This window comes from Hydra vulgaris, chromosome 11 (genome assembly GCF_038396675.1).
Source record: "Hydra vulgaris chromosome 11, alternate assembly HydraT2T_AEP".
In the NCBI taxonomy this organism is placed as follows: domain Eukaryota; kingdom Metazoa; phylum Cnidaria; class Hydrozoa; order Anthoathecata; family Hydridae; genus Hydra; species Hydra vulgaris.
This window is the reverse complement of record NC_088930.1, coordinates 10,622,067-10,649,244: the sequence shown is the minus strand read 5'-3', so window position 1 is coordinate 10,649,244 and position 27,178 is coordinate 10,622,067. Positions and strand designations below refer to the sequence as shown.

The following is a 27,178-nucleotide window of genomic DNA, read 5'->3' as shown; positions in this document are numbered from 1 at the left end:
AATTTCTAAAAATTTTTAAAAAAATCTCAAAAATTTAAGCCCAGATTCCGAGTGAACGAAACATTTTTGAAAATTTTTTTTTTCCCCAACAGGTTTTCTCTATATTCTGATCAATATATAAAAAATTCAAGCAATTTGGAGGAGGTCACTTCCACAGTTTCAGGAATTTGCCTGATTCTTAGAAAAAACGGCTCTTAATTAAAAATGTTTAATTAAAAAATAAAAGAAATAAAAAGCTTTTGTGGTTTCAGAAAAAACTCAATTTAAAGTTGACCGGATTTTTCCGTGTTTACTCAATATTTTAAAATACCTTGCTAAAAGCACAGATTTTTAGTTTCTAGTCTTTTCAGGTCAACTGTCTCAGTTCGGAATTTACTAAAACCAAGAGTGTGAGTAATTTTTTATTTTTGTTTAATTTTTATTTGTTGAGATTTATTTTAAAAGAATGAGAGACATTCGTATTTAAATATAGCAAATAATTTTTTAGGAGTTTATTACACATTTTCTAGGTTGCGGAGTTAATATTTTTTTAATAAATAAACAATTATATATTTTTAGACATTAAGTTTAGTCATTAAGAGGGATCATTAGTGTCTGGGGCCAAAATTGGAATAAAGTTGCCTTATTATAGTTAAAAATTAATTTTTTTAAGAAAAATAGCTCTTTATAAAAAAACAGGTTTCTTTTTTTTTTTTGCTCCTTTCTTTTTTTTTTTGCTCCTTTCTTTTTTTTTGGTGCTCCTTTAATTATCCTCTTTGGCTTGGTCTTGGTATGGTACTGAGTGGGATCAATGATTTTGCAATCATTTAAGTTTGGATTAGGTAAATTTGTTAATCAGAGAAATAATTGTTATGCCAAACAAGTTTTTTTTCTATTAAATTGGTTCTTTACACATTTTTGTTAAATGCTATAAAATCTCCAATTAAGTTGTTTTCTCCTATCTTAGTTTGTTTCTTTCAAAAATACTCCTGCTTCCCAGTTATGTGAATATCATAGGGTATGTTTAGAGACAAATCAAAATTAAGTAATTGTTTTTCAACCACTACCACTTTTCTAGAATTGCAAACCCATTTGCAATATTGCAATATTGTATTTTTTTTTCTTTTCTAAATTTAAAGGAAAGTTGCCTGACAAATTTGAGTAAATAAAAAGGCAGAGTATGTAAAAAATTATAGTAATTAAGTATAAAAATAAATTAAGTATTTAAAAAAATAAAATAGTTCAGTATGTAAAAATATATATTGGCATGTAAAGCAAAGCTTTCTTGTCTGAATTCAAGTTTGTGCAATAAAGTGCAATGAAAAGATGTTGAAGTATATAAAAATAATTATTTTTATTTTCTCATATTTCAAGTTGTTATCAAGTAAATATTCAAAATATATCTATATATTTAAAATAGTTATAATATATCAAAATATATCAAAATATATCAGTGTATTCCTGTTGTAGAAGTTAACTTGGTTTGTTTTCAATGTTCTAGAATCTTTACATAGGTTTGTTTTATGAATTTTAACTTAGAATGAATCAACATTATTGTCTACCCATTCATGTAAAGGTTAGATGGTTTAAAATAATGCTTCTCCAATTTAAGTCACAGTTTTTAACAATAAAATTTTTCACTTTTTTTATTTATCTTTTAGACAGTCTTTTTAGGATAGTGCTAATTGCCTAACCCATTAGCCCTGTGCGCAGGGGGTCTAAAATTCATTTGTTAAAAGCAAATATTTGTAAGTTCAATGAATCCTTCAAATTTGAATTTAAATAAAACTGGATTGTTTGGTTACATCGATCCTTAAAACTTTTTACTGTTGCAGTTTAATAAATTTTTTTTTAATTTTTATTTAAAACATCATCTTTACACTTTAAGGACCTCTGCTTCATTATAAAATTATATTTTATTTGTAAAATGTTTTCAGAAAAAATTAGTGAATTATTTTGTTTGCTGTTTTTTTCAAATCACAAAAAAGTAGTTTTTGTTTTATAATTATTCTTTTTTTTTTTTATGACTGAAAAACCATTTGACATTAAAAGATGTAAAACCATTTGACATTAAAAGACAAATAGTAGATAAAATTAACTCCAAAAAAAAAAAAAAAAAAAAAAATGCTTACTAACAAATTAAAAAAATTAAACATTCAAGCAAATTGTCATTAAAATAGCTAGTAAATGCATTTTTGTCCTAGAAATCAGCTTAAATACAATTTTTCAGCAAAATGATATCAAACAAAACACATTTGTCTTGCCATCTTTGAGGTTTTTCAAAGATAGTGAAATAGTTGGTTTGATAAACCAAAGGAAATTTTACTGTAGGAGCCTAAAAGAAACTGAAATTCTTTTTACCACATTGTCCTCAATTGTTAAGAAAGATGATTTAATTAAACAGCTGGTGTAAGTGATAGAGGACAAATGCAAGACTACCAATGCAATATCATCATTAATTTGAAGAAAAAATTTGATTTGTTAGCTAAACTAGCTTTAAATGTTCAATCCCCAAAATACAAGTCATCCATCAACCAAAATACAACTTCTCATTGTATGGAGTCCAAGCTTTCTTCATCATCAACTGTAGAAAAATACAGAGTATGTTATAGATTGATTTTCTTAAATTAGTAATAAAAATGATTACATATTAATGCTATTTAATATTAATGATTTATGTTCCTCAATTACACTAGAAACGTTTGAAACTGTACCACACAGAAATTACAGAGGACACTGTTTGAGTAAAACTTGTAGAAAATCTTTTTTTTAACCATATGTGGCAATAAAAGTTACTTTTAAGTCATAAGTAAAAAAGCAAAGTTTTTGTTCAATAATTCTAATCTGTACATTATATTAATCACTTACTTGTCTAGAGGCAGTGTTATAATAGTGAGCAAATAGTGATGGATGAGGTGGTTTTAATCTTATTGGAGTAGGTTTGTATGGTAGTAATACAGGTTAAATCAACCAACACACTTATATAGAGATGCATTGTACTGTATTGTTTCTTTAGCAGATATGGTGGTTTTTTTAAACAAGTTATAATAGTTCAGTAATTAATACTCTTGCCCACACAGCCTGTTCAGTTAAAGTAAGATTGGAAAAAAAATTGTTGCCCATGGCAGATTGATTACCAGATTTGCTTTTAATGAAGTTTATATGTCGTTTTTTTTTTTTTTTAAATTCTGATTCACTCCCAACAAGGCTGCAAGCAACCACTATTAAGTTGGGAGTTACTAGGAAAAAAATAAAGAGTTATAGAGCAAATGGTTGACAGAAGACTTAAAAAGTTGAAGGTTGTATTAGTCAGGAAAATATGAAGATGGGAGAGAGTTCCAAAGGGTTAAAGTGCGAGGAAAAAAGGTAGATGAATAAAGTTTTTTGGAGCATACAGGGACAAATACAATAAAAGAATGAGACTTTGATGAATGACAAGTCAAGCGAGAATGAGTTTTGGTTGATGAAACTAGAGATAAAAGATCTTTTGAGCAGCGGCCATGATAGTATTTGTAGAAAAGAGAAAGATATGCAACTTTACAACGATGGTAAAGAGACTCAAGCTTAGCAGATAGACCAGGTCCAACTAAGTTTACAATGTGTTTTTGGACCTTGTCTAGAAGAGAAAGAGCATCATTAGAAGAACCAGCCCAAATATGACAACAGTATTTCATACAGGGACAAATAAGATATTTGTACAGGTAAAGAATGAAATCAGGAGAGAAAAAATGGCAAGCACGATAAAGAGAAGCGACCTTAGCAATGCTAATTTAGCAATCGATTGTATATATGGTAACCATGAAAGGTCTGTAATAAATGATAATCCAAGAAGACATAAAGAAGAGGACTCAGTGAGAGGGTTGCCATATAGGAATGTTGACAGTACTGTGATAGTTGTTTGCAGTAAATAGCTGAGTTTTGTTGTAGTAATAATTTACGAGCCACTGTGAGCCCCAATCAGTTACAGAAGTGAGATCAGATTCAAGATCGGCTGCCTGTTCTAAGTGATCGAAAAGAGAAGACTTTTTGTTTTCATCAGCAAAAAGAGCTACTTTAGATGTAAGATTGTCGGGAAGATCATTATTGTAGATAAGAAACAAAATAGGACCAAGTATAGAACCTTGAGGTACCCCAGAAGTTACTGGAAATAAAAAAGTGTTGGCCTTCAAGGATGACTTTAATAAAGTGGCTAGAAAGAAATGATCCGACAATCTAAAAAACTTTCCCAGATACACCATATGAAACAAGCTTATGGAGAAGACCAACATGCCAAACTTTGTCGAAAACCCTAGATATGTCAAGAGCAGTAGCTGTGGCCTCTCCGCCTTCATCTAATGCACAATCAAATCTTCAGTCACAGCAGTTAGCAAGTCAGCCGTAGGGCAAGAGAATCGAAAACCATTTTGATTGTCTGACAGTAAGTTATTTGACTCAAGATGGGGTGTGAAAAATTTGTTTATCAAAGACTCAAACACCTTGCTAATAACATAAAGAAGACTGATTGGTTGATAATTGGAGGGGGCAGAATGTCCACCAGAGTTTTTGAAAATAGGAACAACAGATGCAATTGGAACATTTTCCAGCTTGCAGCCCCCTCAAATTGAGGGGGGTTTAAACTTTATATGGTCATATTTTTTGAACACTAAAATATTTTACTATGAAATTTAAAATTTATCGATGAATATAAGTCTAGTTGAAAATAGATCAAAAAATATTTCATTTACTTGTTCCTCTCATGTTTGGGGCAGGAGGGGGGGAAGGGGTAAAATTTTGGGGCTTTTTTGTTTCCAGGCTCCAATCATTGCAATTTTTTGCAAAGCATTCTTATTTGACATAAGTATAAACATATAATTGTTTGGAGCTTGCTCCATGTCTGGAAGTTGAATATCTCGAAGACCAAAAAATGCTGGCGCTACCCCAGCTCTGTATTTAAAGTAATATTATGGTGTTGTATTGAGTCTGTATTGAAAGTATTATTAATGAGTTGTATTGAGTTGTATTGAGTCTCTATTGAAAGTCTGTATGGAAAGTAGTATTAAAACTTGTGTAATACTTTTTACTAGCATTAATTTTTTTATTTCTTTAAATTATTTTTCTGTTGTGTGGAATAAAGTTAGGTTACCTTTGTTACACATCAAAAAGCTATTTTAGAAGATAGCCTAGTTTGAGATAATTATAGATCAAATTTGATATATTAACTAGGGATGTACCAAAGCCAAAATTTTGCCGAAGACAAAGCTTCGGCCAAAGTCACTCTGCAGAAGCTTCGACTGGAGACAAAGCTTTTGCATTTACATTAGGGTACTTGCTTTTGAGGAAATTTTTGAATTTCAATAAACTACCCCTTGAAATGTGGGACATTGGTGTTAAAACTAATTTTGGAAAAAAATTAGCCTGATCGGACCACTCTTGTGCCTCCCCCAGAACCCATTTAATTAAAAAAAATGATCAATAAAATGCCAAAAACGCCTATGTTCGATAGGTTAGGGGAGGTGATAATATAAAAAATTTTACCTAATTTTTTTTATACAATACAGGTATTGATTTATATTTTTAAATAAAAGGGTAGTTAAGGCAGAATATGAATACTTTTGCTGTTTTATTTTGTTAAATAGTGTTAAAAATCACAAAAAAATGAATTATTTTGCCGCGAATTATAAGTATAATTAAATATTACAATTAAAAAAGTTTTATGAATGACGATTTATCTTTAATTAAATAATAATTATTTAAAATAATGTTAAAGTTTGTTGTATTAATTATTTTCACTTTTCAATCATTTTTGCCATTGTAGAAAGTGAGTCAATCAACCTCTTTTTAGACAAACTTGAAGACTTTTTTCCTGGCTTTTTTGTAGCAAATCTAGCTTTATCAAGAGTTAGCAGTCTGTTTTAAATTCCCTCTTCTTTATTGTATCTGTGCACAAACTTTTGCATCATTCCTACTGCTCTTTCAGCAGGATCATTTACGACAACTAGAGATTTAGCAAAATCTTTGAAGATTCTAAAACTTGATTGTGTGCACCAATACTGAGGTGGGAGGGTAAGCCAGTCTCTAATCCTTTGTTTATTCGACCCAATTCTATCAAAAATCAAGCAATAGAATTGATCAACTAGTAATGATAAACTTGGGGGATCATTATAAACTCTCTTTTCAATCCTAATCTTGTTTTCCACTTCAATGAGTGATTTGTTGTTCATTTTAAAATAATCAGAGTTTGGCATGTTATATTATAGCATAGCAGAAGCAATCTTACTTTTTTCTTCATTAGAAACATCTTTATCCAACAAAGAAAGAGGTATAATTGTAGAATCAAGATACCAGGAATGTTTGTAAAATGATTTCAATACTGCTTCAATCGCCTCTGGTTTGGCACAAACATCTTTGTATAGATGCATTTTATGTATTGATAAAATATCAAAATATGGTGCTTTAATAGCTTTGTCAGTTGCAAATACCATTTTGCATAAAAACATGCTATGAATTCCGCCATGATATTTATTTTTTCTAGAAGTAGTTTATCTTCTTGAACAAATTTAATCTGGTTAAAAAGCAATTGCAATTTTAGATAATATATGGCTTTTCCAAGGAACCTTGCATGGTGGACAGCTGGTTTCCTAATTTTTACACCTTTAAAAGACAAATAAGCAACAACCAGCTCAGCTAGTTCTTTTCTATCGCCTCTAAATATATTTTTACTTTTAATATACTTTTTGAAAAAATTAAGTGACTCAACTGCAGTACATTCGATAACAGTTCCTTTTGTCTTATCCCAATGAAATCATGTAACATCATTCGTATCATAATAAAAGTCAGGACTTTCAAATATGTCTTTCAGTTTTTTAAATAAAACATTCTCTGGTCCAGATGTCTTTCTTTGTGTCACAACATTACAAAAGTGAACAATCTTTAGCTCTGATATGTGGTGTCTACAAGCAAGAAATAATGGATAGATATCTAGGTTGTTTGCTGTTCTAAACAGGGAACCTTTTTTAGTTCCAGTATTACTGGAAGTTGTATCAAAGCATAACCCTCTGATGTTTCTTTCTGTTTCTTATTCTTTAAGGAGATTCATCACGCCTTTATACTGATCTTCCCCTGAGGATGATGCTAGGGAAGGTACTCCGAGAAGATAAATCTCTCCATTAATATTTAAAAGAACTGCTAATCTGTCTTTTTTGAATCACTTGCCTGAAATAAATGAGTGCGTAAGTTGATTAAGGCTTGTGTTAAAAGATAGTTTTTTAAACGCTAGCTAATGCAATTAAGTTTTTACATTTCAGTTGTTAGCTAGTTATTTAAGTATTACTAATTATTATTTTAATTTATTAAATGTGCAGAGTATTAAATTGTAAATACTAAATAGTAATTATATTTACCTAAAACTACCTCACTTACCTGTCTAGATGTTCTTTGAATAGAAGCATAGGAGTTAGTAACAGACAGAGTTTTCCTGAGTTTCCTTTGTGGTTCTGCTGGTACCAAGCTGCACTGATTTAACGCAACTTTTCCTATCTGAGCATTTTGTTTTATTAGTGGAAAATTATTTTACAGATCTTTGACTTGAATCTAGTGTAGCTTGGCAGTTAACAGTCTTATTTGCAGCAAGAATCATGTATTTCTTGTGATGAAATTTGATGCACTTTTTTGTCATGGTTTTGTAAATTTGTTGATGATATTTTATGTTCATCTTTACTGATCATAGACATCTAGACAAAGTCTTATTACATAGTGTGCACGCTGCTGTGCCAACATTTTAATCACTCACTTTAAAATAATCCCATAATTTTTACTTTGTGATTGCATAGTCTAAAGACACTAATATGAATTTCGAATAATGAAATTTAAAATTAGTAAAAGGGTAAAATAAAAATTAAAGGTTGTCAATTTGATCTGCTAGTTGCTAGACTTTTTTTTTCTCCCTTTTTTTTAATGTTAAATAATAGTACCTAATTTAATAATAGTAAATAATTTACTAATAGTAATTTAATAATAGTAAATAATTTAATAATTTAATAATAGTAAATAATTTACCTAATGGTTTATTGAAATTTGTAAATAAAAAATAATTTTAAAATCAAACAAACAAAAAACTTTAAAATTAACTAATTTGTATAACATTAGTTAATTTTAAACATAATAAAGAAATTCAAACCATTCAAAAAATAATTCACTTATTCTAAACAAAAACTTGTACGCATGTTTATGTTTTCGTTTAGAAAAGACGTTTAAGCAAAGGTAAATAACTAAAATATATAAATAAGTGTAAATAACTAACCTAAAAATAAATAACCTTATAACATAATAAAAACTAAAGTTTTAAATAACTCACACAACGAGTTTTAAATTAAATTTAAAGATTTAATAAATTTTATAATTTTAATTGTTTTTGAAAAGTTAAATTTAAACATTAGTTTAAATTAATCTGTTTAATTTTCATATAATTTTTACTTTAGGTATTTAGAAAATCATCAATTAAATATAAAATTTTAATTATTTAGAAAATCATCAATTAAATATAAAATTTTAATTGAAATATTTTTTAGTAATTTATTACTTCCTAACTCTTTATTTAACTATGAATTATTAGAAGTCGTTCAATATATAAAAATGATATAAAGTTTCCTTTAACGTTGCAATTTTAAATCAGTTTTTATATTTATTTATCTTTAATTTTATTCATTTATATACTTTTATTTATTTTACATTGCAAATTTATTTTCTACATAATGCTTATTCTCTGCAACATGAAGATATTAAAATAATTAGTTAAAAGTATAGCAGTAAAAAAGACAGTGTTAATGCTAGTGAATTAAAGCATACACATGTTATCTTCAGACAGCGTTAGTTAAAACGCAAGCAATTTTGCTACCGCTAAGCAAAAGAAATTTTTGAAATGTTTCCAGTCATTAATTATTCATAAATTATTTTAAATGATAAGTTTTTAAACAAAAGTAATTTTTAAAAGTTATAGTTTTTTTACCTTTCTAAAAAATGTATACCCCGTTCTTACAAACAATAAAATATATTTTCAACAAGTAAAAAATTGTTGATGTCAAAAGTTGTATAAAACAACAATATCACATATACATACATACATACAACAATATCATAAGGTCGTTTTGCAACATACATACATACAACAATATCATAAGGTCGTTTTGCAACATACATACAACAATATCATAAGGTCGTTTTGCAACATACATACAACAATATCATAAGGTCGTTTTGCAACATACATACAACAATATCATAAGGTCGTTTTGCAATATACATACATACAACAATATCATAAGGTCGTTTTGCAACATACATACATACAACAATATCATAAGGTCGTTTTGCAACATACATACATACAACAATATCATAAGGTCGTTTTGCAACATACATACATACAACAATATCATAAGGTCGTTTTGCAACATACATACATACAACAATATCATAAGGTCGTTTTGCAACATACATACATACAACAATATCATAAGGTCGTTTTGCAACATACATACATACAACAATATCATAAGGTCGTTTTGCAACATACATACATACAACAATATCATAAGGTCGTTTTGCAACATACATACATACAACAATATCAAATGTCGTTTTGCAACATACATACATACAACAATATCATAAGGTCGTTTTGCAACATACATACATACAACAATATCAAATGTCATTTTGCAAATATACTGTTTTAATATAAAACAGCATGTTTAATAGTTGTTGTTAAAAAAATTTTTAAACAAAAAACGTTTGTTTAGTTATAATTTAAAGCGATTAAACGTTTTTCATTGACTGTATGAGTAGGGTATTGCATCAAAGTTTACTTTTAAATTAAATATGACAGAATCAAAAGTTGCGCTAGACGCACTTATTATAATTTTTTGTATTGGTTTTAGGTAAGGTCGATTTAACAATACTTCTTTTTAAAAAAAAAATTTTCCTTGTTCTATTTTTGCCTTCAATAACATTAAAAAATTAAGTTCAAAAACATTAAAAAGAAGATTGCACAAAGCAAATGAGTATCAAACTCATTAATTATTAAAGTTTTTCATGTTTCAAAGAATAGTACAAAGCAAATGAGTCATAAAGTCGTTATTTATTCATGTTTTTGAGCTTTGATAAGAAATAAGTTTTCTAGTTTCAAGCGCAAAAAAAAACTAAATACAAATTACAATGAAAATAGATTTTAGTAAATCCAACAAGGGAAAATAATAAAACATAAATAAAATAAAAAAAAACACTCATTGGTTTTGATAAGCAGGCAAAAAAATATATATATGTAGTTTTCTCCACGTCGCAATGTGTATAAAACAACCGTTTTCCAGAAGCTCAAATGACTTATGATTAGATCTATACAACTGGTTGTCTGAAAAGAGATCATGATTTGTTAAACACAACTGCACTAATGATATAACATTTTATATAGAGGTAAGTAATACAAATAAAAAATACTATACCTAGCATTAGTTTTACAAAAGCTAAAAAAACTTCATTTTTTCTCATTCAAAACTTTATGAAAATAAATTATAATTTAAGCACTTTTAGAAAAGATGTATGGGTGTGTAGGCATACATACATACATACATACATACATACATACATACATACATACATACATACATACATACATACATACATACATACATACATACATACATACAGTTTTATGTGTATGTATGGATGTTTGGTTTTGTCTACTACAACCAAATAAAATTTTATTTTTAAAAAATGTCCATATTTAACCCCCTCACCACTCTATTTTAAGTGTTTGTTTGTGTTGGTCTTATAAAAATTAAGATAACAAAAAAATAATATCTGAAATAAGCTTAAACTTAGTTCTTTTTGTTTGGTTTGATTATTTTTTTAGGTAATGTTTTAATGTTATTGTCAACAAAGTATATATATATATATATATATATATATATATATATATATATATATATATATATTCACTCTTGCTTGGTTGTTTTTAATTTTTCCCATAAAATGTCATGTTTATGTTGTTGTTTTTTTAAATTGTTTTTAAGACGAGAAAAAGGTTAAAACTTTTTTTTAATTATTATTTGATAGACTGCCAGCCCAAACCAAACCCTCAGTTGATGTAGCGGCACTTTCTTGTAGCACTTTCTTGTAGACTGCCTGCCCCAACCAAACCCTCAGTTGATGTAACAACACTCCGCGCATGTTTTACAGTAAAAAAAAAACAAAAAAACATTCAGAATGTTTTTGTTTTTAAAAAAGTAAAATAAAATCATTCAGTATGTTTTTAAAAATATTTAGAATGTTTTTAATAACATCTAGTCTTTTGTATTTTTGTGGTTTTTTTGAAAAACAATAAATTTAATTAGTTTCCTTAATTAAATTAATGCGTTTTGACGTAATTTGTACCTAATTTTGTCTTGCTAGATGTCATAGAGCAGTTGAGTGCCGATTTTTACCACAAACAGTAAGTTTAAAATCTATAAATATATATATATTTATATATATATATATATTTATACATATATATATATGTATATTTATGTGTATATATATATACATGTACATATATATGTGTATGTGTACATATATATGTATATATATATATATATATATGTGTGTGTGTATATATATACATACATATATATATATATATATATATATATATATATATATATATATATATATATATATATATATATATATATATATATATATATATATATATCTATCTATATATATATATATATATATATATATATATATATATATATATATATATATATATATATATATATATATATATATATATATATATATATATATATATATATATATATATATATATGTATGTATGTATGTATATATATATATGTAGCTTTTGATTGTTCCAAAAAATTCTAGATATTTCTGACAAATTAGGAAATTTTCTTCTACAGTTTTTTTAGAAAGTACAAGAATGTTTTAAAATATTTTAATTAGATTATGGATGTTCAAGAAAAAAGTCTGAAAAAAAGTCATTAAAAAATTCAGAGTGTTACCAATTAAAGTTTATATATCAGTTATGTTACATATAAAGTTATTTCATATATTATTTTGGGGTGACCGTTTTTGAGAACTAAGAAATATTAAACCTTATTTTATTATTTTTGTCAAAATGTTCTAAAAAGCTCAAAAGTTAAAACCCTAATGCAGATTGTTTCTGCCCAAGCAATTAGTTGTTGAATGCGCTGAAGCCTCCACAGATGGCTATTTTAATATGATATTATACTGAAATATATCCATAAAATTAAGTTATAGACTGGTAAACTTTTGATCAAAAATATTATTTGTTAAGATATAACAAATAGTATTTTTGTATCATAATACAAAATATATTGTATAGATGACACAGAAAATTTTATAATTGTAATAGTATTTAATAATTGTAGGGAGAAAGTGGTGTTGTTCTTCGTTTGCAACTCGACATACTTGGTTTTGATTATCCACATAAAGAACCAAAGTATTCTGCTGGTTGTCAGATTAAAGTTTTTCGTGTAAGCTCTATAAGCAATTCATTTATATATTTGAAATAATAGTCAAGTACCTTTTTAAATATATATTTTAGTATCTTTTCTTGGCAATTCTGATTGCAGCAAATGTTATGAGCTTGTTGGGTTTGTGTCTTCTCATTACTTTTTACCATGTAATTTAATAGTCAACATAAGAACCTCCATGGATACAAGATATTCAAACTTTAAAAAGTGTTTTTGTACAATAGTCATTTTAACTGATTTTAATGCTTTATATGTATTTTTTTAGGCTAAAGGGGCCAACCGTAAGCTAAAGCTGGAAAGAGAAAAGCATGATTGTTTATCAAAAGAAGAATCAGTCAGTCTTTTTTCTTTAAAAATTATTTTTAAAAAACATTTGAGAGATCAAAATCAACATTAAAATTTAATGATAATGATGGCAATGATGATGATTGATGATGATGATGATGATGATGATGATGATGATGATGATGATGATGATGATGATGATGATGATGATGACGATGATGATGATGATGATAATGGTGATGAAGATGATGATAAAGATGATGATGATGATGATAATGATGATGATGATAATGATGATGATGATGATGATGATGATGATGATGATGATGATGATGATGATGATGATGATGATGATGATGATGATGATGATGATGATGATGATGATGATGATGATGATGATGATGATGATGATGATGATGATGAACTCAAAAAATCTATGACTTCGATAAAAGTTTATGGAAAAAAAAGCCTAATGTGCTGGAAAAAATTCAGCATGTAAGACTTGAATTGAAAGAACTATATATAAATCATTGTATATCAGTAAATAAATACATAAATTTAAATGAATATGAAGAAATAAATTTAATTTTTTTTATGTGATGATTTAAAATTTTTTTATTAGGCACTTTTGCAACCATCACAGGATATAACCATATTTACAAAGGTTTAAAAATATTTTGACCAATAAATTTTGTTAATCATTTTTTGGCACTATTTTTAATTGCTATATTAATATGTTTATAAAATATTTTTAAAAATTACTGTTTAGCTTGATGAGAGTAAACGAATGAGGCGGTTTAATTCAGAAACACCTATAAAAAAAGAGGGTTGGTCTCCCAATGCATCACCTACATACAATACATGCAATACTTTTTTTACTGGGTAAGTTTACGTTATTAAATGTTGTTTTTTTATCAACTTTATAAAGAAATAAACATTTAATTTATTCATTTTCATATTGCTATTTTGTGTTTGCCTTCTTTTAAAAGATATAATTAAACAAATCTAGTTAACTATAGTAGCCACCTGTTAAGACTGTCAACAATGTATTACATCATTCAGCAGTAAAAAAATTTTGCAAAAAAATGTCATCTAGGATTTAATTTTTTTTTAAGTTTTTTAAGTTTTTCAGTTTAATCAAATAATATTTTATTTGGTTAGAAGAATTTCATGTAGAGGTTTGTAAATCTATTTTTAAAAAATAACACTGCTACCAGTAAAAAGTAAAAAAAAATCACTTAAGCCACCGTAAAGAAGAGTAAAACCTCGGGCACTTGGTTCGATTTGATTAATTAATAAAAAAAGTTTTAATAGTCAAATTTTTTTTATATGATTATGTATAGTTTAAAGTTTCTAACACTGATTTAAAAATAATTAGAAAGTTAAAATGTTTTGCTGGTAAATATTCTCCCTAAATCACACAATGAACTGAGATAAACTTCCAGTATATGCACTCACACAATAAACTGGGATAAACTTCCAGTAATTGCACTCACAAAATGAACTGAGATAAACTTCCAGTACTTGCACTCACAAAATGAACTGAGATAAACTTCCAGTATATGTATTATATATTCAGAATAATAAAAAGAACATTTACATCATATCCTGACCTATTATCCTTCAAAAAACTGTTTTCAGCTCTAGTCCACCCTCATCTAGAATACTGTGGATCAATCTGTAACCCTGGACTTCTCAAAGACAAACGACAAATAGAAAATGTGTTAAGAAGAGCTTCGAAACAAATCAATGGAATATATGATCTACCGTATGAACAAAGATTGTTGGTGTTAAATATGACAACTGTAAAGTACAGGCTACTTTGTGCAGACCTAATCAACATCTATAAATGGTACACAATTAACAATAGTGATACAAGTCTTTTTGAAATAGATAGCCAATTTATTACTCGTGGTCATGTATATAAACTAAAAAAACAATCTTCACAATTGAATTTACGTAGGAACTTTTTTTCTCTAAGAATGATAAATAAATGGAACTCTCTTCCTAATGATATTGTATCAGCATTATTTCTAAAAACGTTTAAGCTGCTTCTAGACAATCATATAAAAAATGAATGGCTTCTCTACGACTAATCCACATTTTATTTTCTATTAGTTATACAAACTCTGTAATTGTCAAGTATTATATAACTAGGTTGACAGGCAGTTTAAGCCTACACAATTTATTGTGAAACCTTAGTGTTAAAAAAAAAAAAATATATGCACTCACACAATGAACTGGGATAAACTTCCAGTATATGCGTTCACACAATGAACTGGGATAAACTTCCAGTATATGCAACTTAAACTAGAACTGTTTATAGGCATCCATATAAACTCCATGTCCACTTCACATTCACATCTGGTATTACATGTCTAACAAATACTGCTAGTTGAGATGTATCTTAAATATATATTAATTTTTTCTGGTTTTGAATTGAAGTTGCCTAATAATTTCTGTTTAACTTCATTACTTATCTCATTAGTAATGGATAATTGTATGTACCTATCTCAGATATTCTTCTTTTATTTGCATGTCAAAAAATAGAAGTTTAAGAAATAAGTATTCAAATTTTTCTTATTGCTCTGAACTAAAACTGAATTGACATCTAAAATCTTTTACCAAATTTTTTGTAAGTGTAAAACAATGTTTCGTAAACAAAAAATGTAAATAAAATTTTTCGTAAACATGTTTCCATCAGCGTGAGTATAATGCTTTACCAAATTTCAAAAAAAAATTTTCTTTTGATATGTTATATGCATTAACAAAACTTGTTTCTGTTATTTATTTAAGCAAAGAACTGCATGCTGCCACTATAGCATTCCAATAGTTGCTTGCAAATTTTAAGTCACTATTTCATTCCTTCTTAATATTTATATATTGACCTTCAATATGGGTAGGATTTTTTGGGGCTCTTTTTTTGTATTAACTACAGTAAAACACATCTATTTTTAACACATTTTGATTGGATAGCTTCATTTATCTCCAGACAGCTGTTGCTTTTTTGGGTCAAATTTTAGCAAAACTGGCCAAACTTTCATTTGTCTTCAAGTTGATGTTTTGGAGATCACCAAAGCAATGAGTTATCAAGAATTTCTTTTCTTGAACAATCAGGTAAGCTGTTACACAACTTCTTCACCAAATTAGGGATGACTAGGTAAGATGCCATTACCAAGTTGAATTACCCAGTCTGTAAACTCTTGACCTGTCTGTAAACTCTTGCACATATTTTGTGTCAATCAAAACTGTTGAATATCAGGCCAATTACTATTTTGTTGGTCAATTCTACTTCATTTTCCTTATTGCCCTGCTTAACTATTGGCAAACACTTTCTAAGGTACCCTCCCAGTAAAAGTACTTTGCCACCAAATGGAGTATTGAGTGTTTTGGTGTTTATCAATGGCATTAATTGCACAAGAGGTAGTAAGTTCATCACAGAAAATAAAATTGATATTTTGTTTCAATTCTGCTTCATAACTTCATGAGTTAAAAAACATTGTTAAAAAATGTTGTTATTTGATAGATAAATCTTGAATTTGAATCTTCCGTCAATCAATAAGAGCTAGAAGTAAGACTTTTTTTGCCCATTCAGTTGATAAATTTATTGTTACGAATAGTCTTGTTGGTACCACCAGACCCATTAAGGAAAAATTGCTGTTGACGGGAATGTTAGCAATTTTCCTAACGGTGATTGCAGCATTTGATAATGTAACCATTTCCATTTGATGAATTGAAAACATCAATTATGTGCATTTGGTTTGTGCTTGAAAATTAAGGCTTTTGTGATTACATCAACTGAGTAACTGAGTCAATAGTTACATCAACTGAGTAACTGAGTCAATAGATACATCGACTGAGTAACTGAGTCAATAGTTACATCAACTGAGTAGCTTTCAGATTTATCATAGTATGGATTTTGCTTTAGTTTTTTAGTATAGCGAAGTGTCGACCATCAAACACTTAACATCTAGAAAATCATTCTTTTTTTCCATGAACTCATTATAGTCGAAATTAGAATAAACCCAGGTCGTTCCTCATCCAATCGTTGATCTTTTTTAAAGTTTTTATTTTGCGCGAAGGCTTTAAATAAAATAAAAAATTAATTATAATGATTGTTTAAAATAAACACATTTTGTGTAAATTTATGAAAAATATATGAATTTTTTTATGTTGGCATGTGTTTTTTATGATAAATTTAAACATTTAAAACTATTTTTTCATGTCTTTCTAAAAATCTTTCGAGAAATAATTTTTTAAATTACTTAAAGTTATGAATTTTATTATGAAAATTAAATCTTCGGTTGTATCGGAGTGATTTAATTGCTTTATTTTTTGTTTCTATTTTTACAAATAATTGTTTAAAACTTTTTTTTTAACTTGAATAAATAATCCAAGCATGAAATGATTAAAAATTGCTACTACAGTATTTAAAATTTTTTTTTTTTTTTTGGGTGCAACTTTTTAGAAAAAATATATATTTTTGCAATTTAAAAATAATATATAAAAGGCTTTTTAATAACTTAAATAAAATTTGTTTATTCATCAAACAATCATCAGAAGTAATTTGTAAATGCATTTTGCATAACTTTTAAAAAAAGTTTAAAAAGTTAAATTTTAAAGTAATTTACTTTAAACGTTAAAAATATGACAAAAAGTAATTTTCGATTTGAGTTTAATTTTAGTGTTTATATTTTTTTTTTTCGTTTTGTTTTCTTTTTTCGTTATTTTTTTTAGTTCCTAGTTTAAGTTTAGCTTATGTTTCTTTTTTCAGTGCATTTCTAAAATGTTTAAAAAACAACTAAACATTGTAGTCAAGTTTTCAAAAAATAAAATCATTTGCATGGTCAGCAATAGCACTCGATCGCACGCCATTCCTGTCCAAGCCTAAGGTTGCTATGGTCTTCAAGTGCTTTTGTTATTTTTCCTTTTTTTTTGATTTCTTTCCTACTTTCAATCCCCACCCTACCATGTCCCTGATTGTACCGCGCTTAACTTGTTTCTCCACAGAGCTGCCTTTTTTGTCAAGGTTTGTGTTTTGGAGTTATAGAGTTGAGAGAGGGTTGAAACCACAATTAAAGTATCCTTCTCAACTGGTCTTCTTTGCCTTGGAGGGTGAATTAACATTAAAAAAAAATTTAGAAATTATTTAATGTAAATACTTGATTTATCAAATACAAATATAATTATAATATAAGTAAATTATAATACAACTAAGTTAATTGGATTTATAACAATTGCAACTTTTGCATGAACTTTTTTCAATAATAAAATTCTATATACTAAAATACTTTAAATTTTTTACCTAAACTCAAGCTCTGATTTTTTACGATTATTTGAACACTATTAGATTTTTTTTAAATAGATTTTAATCATTTGGTTTTTATTAGCTAACACTTTTAGATTTGTACAAATTAAACTGATAAAATCATCAAAATTTTGTTTATTTCTTTTTCTGCATACATTTTTAAGTTTACCATGGGAAAAATCTCAATAGGCAAGCATCCCATAGTTGTAATAGTAGTAATAATATTAATAAAAATCTTATTGTATTGAAAACTGTTTTACATCTGTGCAGGTATATCTAATGGTTTCTTCCTGCTTTTAAACAAGATCCAAATGGTTGTTGTGAGTATTGTTGTACTTCCCTTGTCTTTGCTTAGTTATCTAAGCTAGAGAAAACATGGCAAACTAAAGAACCTTTTCATCCATCACAAGCTTTTTCAAATTTCTTTATTTCACAAATACTACTATTGCAGCTCTATAGCACTCTTATTTTTCAAATTTCTTTATTTCACAAATACTACTATTGCAGCTCTATAGCACTCTTATTTTTCAAATTTCTTTATTTCACAAATACTACTATTGCAGCTCTATAGCACTCTTATTTTTCAAATTTCTTTATTTCACAAATACTACTATTGCAGCTCTATAGCACTCTTATTTTTCAAATTTCTTTATTTCACAAATACTACTATTGCAGCTCTATAGCACTCTTATTTTTCAAATTTCTTTATTTCACAAATACTACTATTGCAGCTCTATAGCACTCTTATTTTTCAAATTTCTTTATTTCACAAATACTACTATTGCAGCTCTATAGCACTCTTATTTTTCAAATTTCTTTATTTCACAAATACTACTATTGCAGCTCTATAGCACTCTTATTTTTCAAATTTCTTTATTTCACAAATACTACTATTGCAGCTCTATAGCACTCTTATTTTTCAAATTTCTTTATTTCACAAATACTACTATTGCAGCTCTATAGCACTCTTATTTTTCAAATTTCTTTATTTCACAAATACTACTATTGCAGCTCTATAGCACTCTTATTTTTCAAATTTCTTTATTTCACAAATACTACTATTGCAGCTCTATAGCACTCTTATTTTTCAAATTTCTTTATTTCACAAATACTACTATTGCAGCTCTATAGCACTCTTATTTTTCAAATTTCTTTATTTCACAAATACTACTATTGCAGCTCTATAGCACTCTTATTTTGTTTTGCCAATGTGTTGCATAGTCTTTGTAGTTTGCATTAATCTGATTCATAAATTCCATTTAGAATTCCATTCTGTTACATATTTGTCTTATTAATATTATTAATATTAAACATATTAATATTAACATATTTCAATCTTTCTAAGTTCTAACTAAAATAATGTTAAATTATTTAATAATTATAAATAGTTATTAATAAACATTTTAAAAATAGTTTAGTTATGCTTTGATAAAATACAAATAAGTACATGGCGATTTAATGAGAATAAATGTGTGACGTTTTTGTTTTCAACACCTTGTTTTAAACATTATTTCAATAGAAATAAGAGTTTTTTTTTTTTAATACTTCGTTTATATGTGCATAAAAATTAGTTATATTTGTCACTTTTATACTCCATTGTGTTACAGTGTAAAATATAAGCAATATATTTAGATCATCACAGTTTGAAAGCTGTAACAGCAGCTTAGCTTCGACACCTGGTGTTGCATCCCCTTTACCTGTAAGTGAACTTGATGTTTTAATTTTCAATAATTAAAATTTAGTCACTGCTAAAGCATATTATGGTTTGAGCAAATAAAATAATATTCTGCATACTTCAACCAAAACTTTTTTAGCTTGAAAAGCAACATTAAAAAATAATCATTTACAGTAAAAAAATTTTACAATAACATTTTTGCTTCTTTAATATTAAAGTAACTTGTAATTAAAGTTACATTAAAGTCACCTAAAAACACCACTTTTAATTGTCAACTGAAAAATGTATTATGTATACTAAAAACTGTATGTTTTTAATCAATGTATTATGTTTTTAATCAATAATCTTTAATGACTAATCATATTTCTTGATAAATATTTTTTTTTAATTTGAAAATTTTTAATTTTCGAACTTTTTTTTTTCCTCATCCAAAGTGCATGTATATTGACTGATACAGCAGAAGGCTCAGTGGATTATGCATACATTTTTTGATATAGCCATAGGCCATAGATGCGGCAGAGTTTACATGCAGTGACTGATATAGCCATAGGCACAGTAAAGTGTACATACATTGTCCTAGTGTTTTGTTTTTAGTGGTTTGTGTAGGCAATCTTTTAATTAAAAAAAAAAAAAAAAGATTCTAATTTAGGGTTTGTGTCGGGACAGATAAAATTTTTTTTGTTATCCTTTGTTTTTCTGTTCTTTTTGCAAAAAAACATATAGACTTGAATAAAATAAAAAATTGGATAAATGTTTATTTAAATAAACTACAGTATAATATATATAAGTATCAACCCTCAGAATTAGGGTCGGCATTCAGCAATGCCAGCCTAACTGCGGACCTAAAAGTGTTTGAGGTCGGCAAAAAATTGCCGACCTCATTTCGATGTTTTATAGTAAGACCTTTGTATCAAATTTTTTTTGCCGACCTGATGCTGACCTCTAAAACATTGAGGTCAGCAAATTATTGCTAATTCCGAGGGTTGATAAGTATATAGTATAATACATATAAATATATAAAAAGCCTCTGAACATGTCTCACGCTCTTAGGTCAAAAATAAAAATCTTTTACATTATAAAGTATAAAAATTTTATACATATTACAAACAGACTTTGGCCAAAGTCATATATTTAACATAAAATTGATCATATATACCCACGCTTATGCTACATTTAACATTTTGTTTTACAAAAATATATTATTTTAGTCAATTTTGTGATCAAATGTAATGAAAAATGACTTTTTTCATGACTTGAAAATTCAATAATCAACACACCCTACACACTAAAAATACTTTCACAGATTTAGTGTCTTATCAAAACTGGAATATAAATTTCTATGCTGCTCGACACCATGCAACAACTAAGGCCTTTGCTCAGTATAAGTTGTAATATTTGTAGCAAATTCCAAGATTAACTTGATTCCACACTCTGCTGCATCATTGACAATTTTTACTGTGCAAACTGAGTGCTATTGGCCAACTGGTTTGGAAATCCAGGCAGTGCTCAAGGCGGAAGTTTTCTGGTATTGGAGTCAAAAGCAACTTATCTATCATTTCTTTCTTTAATGCATTTGTCATCAAAAGAGGTAAACAGATTCTATCTGTTGATCAGCTTCTCTCCCATTTCTTCATCTATTAGGCTGGCATACATGTATTTATAATACATTGTTTCCAGTTTAGGATGTTGAATGTTGGATCTTCTTGACTAAATGCATGGGTTTTGCTTGTGTCTCTGCTTTTATGACTAGGCAACTCATTCTATTACCTCCTAATGAGGGTAAAGCTCTAAAACTCAGTTTTATGGTTCTGAGGCCGGCTGGGTGTCAGGTTTCTCATACTCTGTGGTCTCAAAGCTCTCGAAGAAGCTGATTCCATCATCATCAATCACAAGCTCTCAAAGAAGCTGATTCCATCATTGCCAATTTCAAACTCTCAAGAAAGCTGATTCCATCAACAGCTGTAAAATACTAGTACTAACAGCGCCATGCTGCGCATGGATGGGTGTCCCTGTTAGTACTTTTGGTGTGCATTGTCAAGGCCACATTTGGAACCCTTTGTTATGGCTTAGGGTTTATTAATAGTAATGAGACAATTGCTTGGGCTATTAAATAGTGTACTGAGTAAATAGTAGAGTACTGAGTACTATCTGTGCTTTGAGTCAAGTTCTTTAACCAATTTAAAAATGACTAAAGTATCAAAAACTATAAGATACAAAAAACCATCGTCATTTCCAAGTTCTCTAAATCTATCATTTACAAATATTCGTGGTCTTTGAAGTAACTTTTCTTCTGTTGAGTCTTATCTCTTGCAAAGTTCACCATACCTGTTTGCTGTTTGTGAGACAAGTTTGAGTTTAGCTTTCTCATCTTGTGATTTTAGTGTTGATTGTTATCTTCTTTTAATTTGTAAATACTCTAATAGTCACATGCTTCACTGGGCATTTACATATAAATTAGCATTACTTCACTCTATTACTTTTCTCTTTGTCCTATATTGTTCTCCTTCATCTCAAGGCTGCTCTCTTTTAATGTTATTTCTGATCAAGTTGACCAAGCCTATTCTCTTTATCCTTCAACCAATATCATTGTTGTTGGTGATTTAATGCTTATCACACTAAATGGCTCGGTTCTAGTGTCAGTGATTCTGCAGGTGTTAAGGCCCACAACTTATGCCTTTAACTCTAACACAAATAGTCAACTTTCCTACTTGCTTTCCAGACAACCTGAATCATTTACCCTCTCTACTCGACTTATGTCTTGTTTCTGATCCTAGTCAGTGCTCAGTGTCCCCGCATTCACCCTTAGGTGCTTTTGATCATGGTTTGATCTCTCTAAAACTATTATTTCATTCTTCATCATTGGAATCCTCCTATCATTTTTCCTTTTACAACTACTGTAAAGCTGACCGGGACTCTTTCCGTGATTTTCTTTGTGATGGTCATTGGGTAGAAGTCTTTCCTCCTGCTTACAAATGTGTTTCTTATATAACTCCTTGGATTCAGGCTGCCATGGAATCTTATTTCCTCTCAACAATTGCAAGTCAAGGCTCACTCATCTCCATGGTTTTCCTCTCATTGTGCAACTGAAAAGTATTCAGAATGGTTTTTGCAACCACATCATAATGGTGGATGCTTGGTAAGCATTTTGGTATGTTTTCTCCACAAAGACTTTGGTATGTACAAGCTGATTAAAGGTCAGTTTTTTTTTTTTTAAACATCTTCGCTTCCAACAAGGCTGCAGGCAGCCACTAATTAAAGTTGGAAGTTACTGGAAGAGAAAAGATGAAGATTGTAGAGCAAGATAACGATTGATGGACTTAAAGGATTGCAAATTATATGAATCAGGAAAGCATAATGAAGGAAGCGAATTCCAAAGAGCTGATGTTCGGGGAAAAAAACTAGACCAATAAGCGTTTTTGGAGCACTTAGGAACAGTCACAGAAAAAGGATGAGACTTAATTAAATGATGAGTAACACGAGAATAAATTTTAGTTGATGACACAAGGGACGCTAGCTCTTTAGAGCAGTGCCCATTATAGTATTTGTAGAAAAGAGAAAGAGAAGCAACATTACAACTATGTGATAATGGTTGGAGATTGGCTGCAAGAGCAAGTCCAACTATGTTTACAATACGTTTTTGCAACTTGTCTAAAAGAGAAAGGGCATCATTAGAAGATCCGCCCCAGATATGGCAACAGTATTCCATGCAAGGCTGGATTTGAGATTTATAAAGATAGAGAATAGAATCTGAAGTAAGAAAGTGCCAGCTCGATAAAGAGATGCAACCTTAGCAGATGTTAATTTTGCAATTGATTTGATATATGGTCTCCAAGAAAGGTTGGAAGTAAGAGTTAATTCTAGAAAATGAAGAGTAGATAACTCATTGAGTGCATCACCGTTCATAAATATAGGAAGATCTAAACTATTGCGATAACGATTGGTTGAAAAAAATTGAGTCTTATCTGTATTGAAGCTCACCAGCCACTGTGAGCCCTATGTTGTAACTTTATCAAAAGCTTTTGAAATGTCAAGAGCGATTGCCTTATCCTCTCCACCTTTATCTAATGCACGATAAAATCTATCTGTTATTAATGTTAGCAAATCAGCTGTAGAACGAGAAGATTGAAATCCATATTGATGGTCAGAAAGTAAGTTATTAGATTCAAGATGAGAAATTAAGTGTTTGTTAATTAAAGATTCAAAAACCTTGCTTATGATAGGAAAAAGACTAATGGAACGGTAGTTAGACAAATCAGATCGCTCTCCAGAATTTTTGAAGATGGGGATAACAGATGCCGCTTTCCAGCAGGATGGAAAACAAGACTCTGATAAGCACTTGTTGAATAGTTTTGAGAGTATAGACAACAGCTCTGGAGAAAACTACTGCAAGACAATAACAGGTATGTTGTCCGGGCCACAAGCTGTAGTAGAGGCAGGAAATCACTTTAGATTCAGAAGCTGGAGTGATACGAATGTCAAGCAATGGATCAACCTGCTTATTGGCAATATCAGGTAGAAAGGAACTAGTGGAATCAAGTGATAATTTTGATGAAAAGTTTTTAGCAAATAATTCAGCTTTGTCTTTAGGTGAGGTGACAAAGTCTGAACCATTCAAGAGAGGTGGAATTAAAGATTTGCCCTTATTATTAATACTGTTAAAGATTCTCCAGAAGTCACGAGAGCCTAATTTTTGAGATGAGATTTGAGATTTTATGACCTGAGAATAGCGGGCTTTGGCGTTAGACAAAACCTTTTTACAATGGTTTCTAGCAGTTATAAAGGTACGATAATAGGGGGATTCAGGTGATGAAGAAGAATGAGATATTAGTTTGAGAGATCAAACTGTAATCAGAAGCACCTAAGGGTGAATGTGGAGAAACTGAGCACTGACTAGGATCAGAAACAAGACATCGAGTCGAGTAGAGAAGGTAAATGATTAGGGTTGTCTGGAAAGCGAGTTGGAAAGTTGACTATTTGAGTTTTGTGAACTATTTGAGGATTGTGAAAGGCAAAAGTTGTGGGCTTTAATGCCTGCAGAATCACTGACACTATAGCCAAGCCATTCAGAGTGGTGAGCATTAAAGTCGCCGACAACAATTATATTAGCTGATGGATAAAGAGAGAGGGCTTGGTCAATATGATCAGAAATAACATCAAAAAGAGTGCAGTCTTGAAATGAAGGAGAGCGATATAGAACAAAGAGAAAGGCGATAGAGTGAAGTGGTGCTAAACGAAAGTACATAAAAGAATAGTCTGTGGATTCAAACCTAGTTTCACGAAAAATGGGTGAATTCTTACGAATGTAAGTGCCCAGGCCAAGCATGTGACTAATGGAGTCTTTATGAATTAAAGGAAGATAACCATCAACACTAAGATTGCGAGATGAGACAGCTGAACTCAAATTAGTCTCACAAAGAGCAAGAAGGTCTGGTGAACTTTGCAAGAGATAAGACTCAACATAAATACTATGATACTGCTCTAAAGAGCTAGCGTCTCTTGTGCCATCTACTAAAATTCATTCTTGTGTTACTTGTCATTCAATAAAGTCTTATCCTTTTATTGTGACTGTTCCTAAGTGCTCCAAAAATTCTTGTTTAGTTTTTTGGAATTCGCTTCTTTTATCTTATTTTCCTGATTCATATAATTTGCAATCTTTTAAGTTGTCTTTTAATTGATATCTTGCTCTATAATCTTTATCTTTTCTCTTCCAGTAACTTCCAACTCTAATAGTAGTTGCTTGCAGCCTTGTTGGAAGTGAAACTGCTGGAGAAAAAAAATCCAGTTGTGTTCTAGATATTTAATCAAGTTAAGCACCATTTTAATGTTATGGTATGTAACTTGTAAATAAACAGAATGGCTGATTAGTACAGAACAAAAATATTTCCATTGTTCAAAAGGACAAATTTGAGGCTTCACTTTGAGCTATCGATAAGCAGTCTCCGTTCTGTTGGATTACATACAGAAATACCTGACTGTAATAGGAGACCTGAAATATCATTACATAAAACAAATAAATGAACTTCTGCAACAAAGTTAACAAATGTTTCCCCTCTTGTTATAAAGTAGGAAACTTATGCAAAGCTATCAAGAAGGTTTTTTTCTATTAATCGAGAGGTTAATAGTTCTACTGCTTGCTTAGAAAGTCCTAAATTGCACACAAAGTCATTCAGCTCAATCTGACTAAAACACTGAGGCAATTTTAAATTCTTCTGTTTCTGTAGCAGACATGCTTTGTTCATCATCTGACAAAAATAAACCTTTAAAAATTGAAATTTGAACCTTTTCAGAATGTTGAATTGATCTAATAGCAGAAGGAATGTTGGGATAAGCTATTTTTGCCACTTTATTTTTCCAATACCATAGGTATTGGCAAGACAAAAATAGCAGTCGTCAATATGGTTTAGTGGTTCTCTCACAGCACAGAGACTCCAAAAGGTAAATTTTTTCTTTTTCTTTTTGTCCAATCTCAAAGACTCTCTATGCAAATATGGCACGCAGTATGTGGTGCCCACTTTTTATCTTGGTTGCCAAGTTTTTATAAAAATGCCTCCAAAAAACTACAAAGTTCAGATTTGAAATCAGCATTAAAAAAATACATAAAAATCAGTTTAAATGTCTCATGCAATAGGAAAAAAGGTTTTTTTGTTGTTGACCTGAGTCATCTTTCACTGTTGACCTCTCACAAAAAATCATATATCCAACCTGCTGCAACTTGGTTCTTTGTGCAGCAACCTTGTTCCAAAAATGCATTGTAAATATTAAAATTGGTAACAAAAAAAAAAACTGGATCGGAGATGGCTGGTTTAAAGTAATTTGGAGTCATAGCTTTATTACCCTTAATTCATTACTCCCAAATAAGTTAAGTAGCTATTATTATATTCATTACAATTTTCAAGTTTTTAATTGCAAAAGAAGAATATATGCCAAAAACTTTGCAACTGAAAAGTATTCAGAATGGTTTTTGCAATCACATCATAATGGTGGATGCTTGGTAAGCATTTTGGTATGTTTTTTCCACAAAAACTTTGGTATGTACAAGCTGATTAATGGTCAGTTAAGATACTTAAAAAAAAAAATTAAAAAACATTTAATTTAACTACTCGTTCGGTAGAATAAAGTAATTTATCTATTAACAAGACAAGATTTCAATTCACACAGTTGACTAGCTGATGCCATCAAGGCCAAACTAGCAGTTGACTAGCTGATGCCATCAAGGCCAAAGGAGGCCCCACTTGGTACTAATTTCCATGGAACTTGATCAATTTTACATTATTTTTGAAGTGTGCCATTATTTTTTTTTGTGAATTGTGTCAATCAAAAAATAGTTTCCAGCAAAAAAAGCAAATTTTATTTTATTCTTTTATACCTAGTATCACCAGATCTCAACCCAAATAAATT

At 29.1% G+C, this 27,178-nt stretch overlaps 1 protein-coding gene across 1 annotated transcript in view; it reads left to right on the top strand.

The window, feature by feature from the left end:
• The window catches only part of LOC101237804 (transcription factor CP2), an 88,242-nt gene that overhangs the window by 41,682 nt on the left and 19,382 nt on the right, over positions 1–27,178 (top strand). Inside the window, exons 7-12 of the mRNA XM_065810059.1 lie at positions 351–389; positions 12,408–12,512; positions 12,778–12,846; positions 13,420–13,461; positions 13,567–13,679; positions 19,738–19,804. Of these exons, the coding sequence (XP_065666131.1) occupies positions 351–389; positions 12,408–12,512; positions 12,778–12,846; positions 13,420–13,461; positions 13,567–13,679; positions 19,738–19,804 (435 nt within the window). The remainder of the gene's footprint in view (positions 1–350; positions 390–12,407; positions 12,513–12,777; positions 12,847–13,419; positions 13,462–13,566; positions 13,680–19,737; positions 19,805–27,178) is intronic.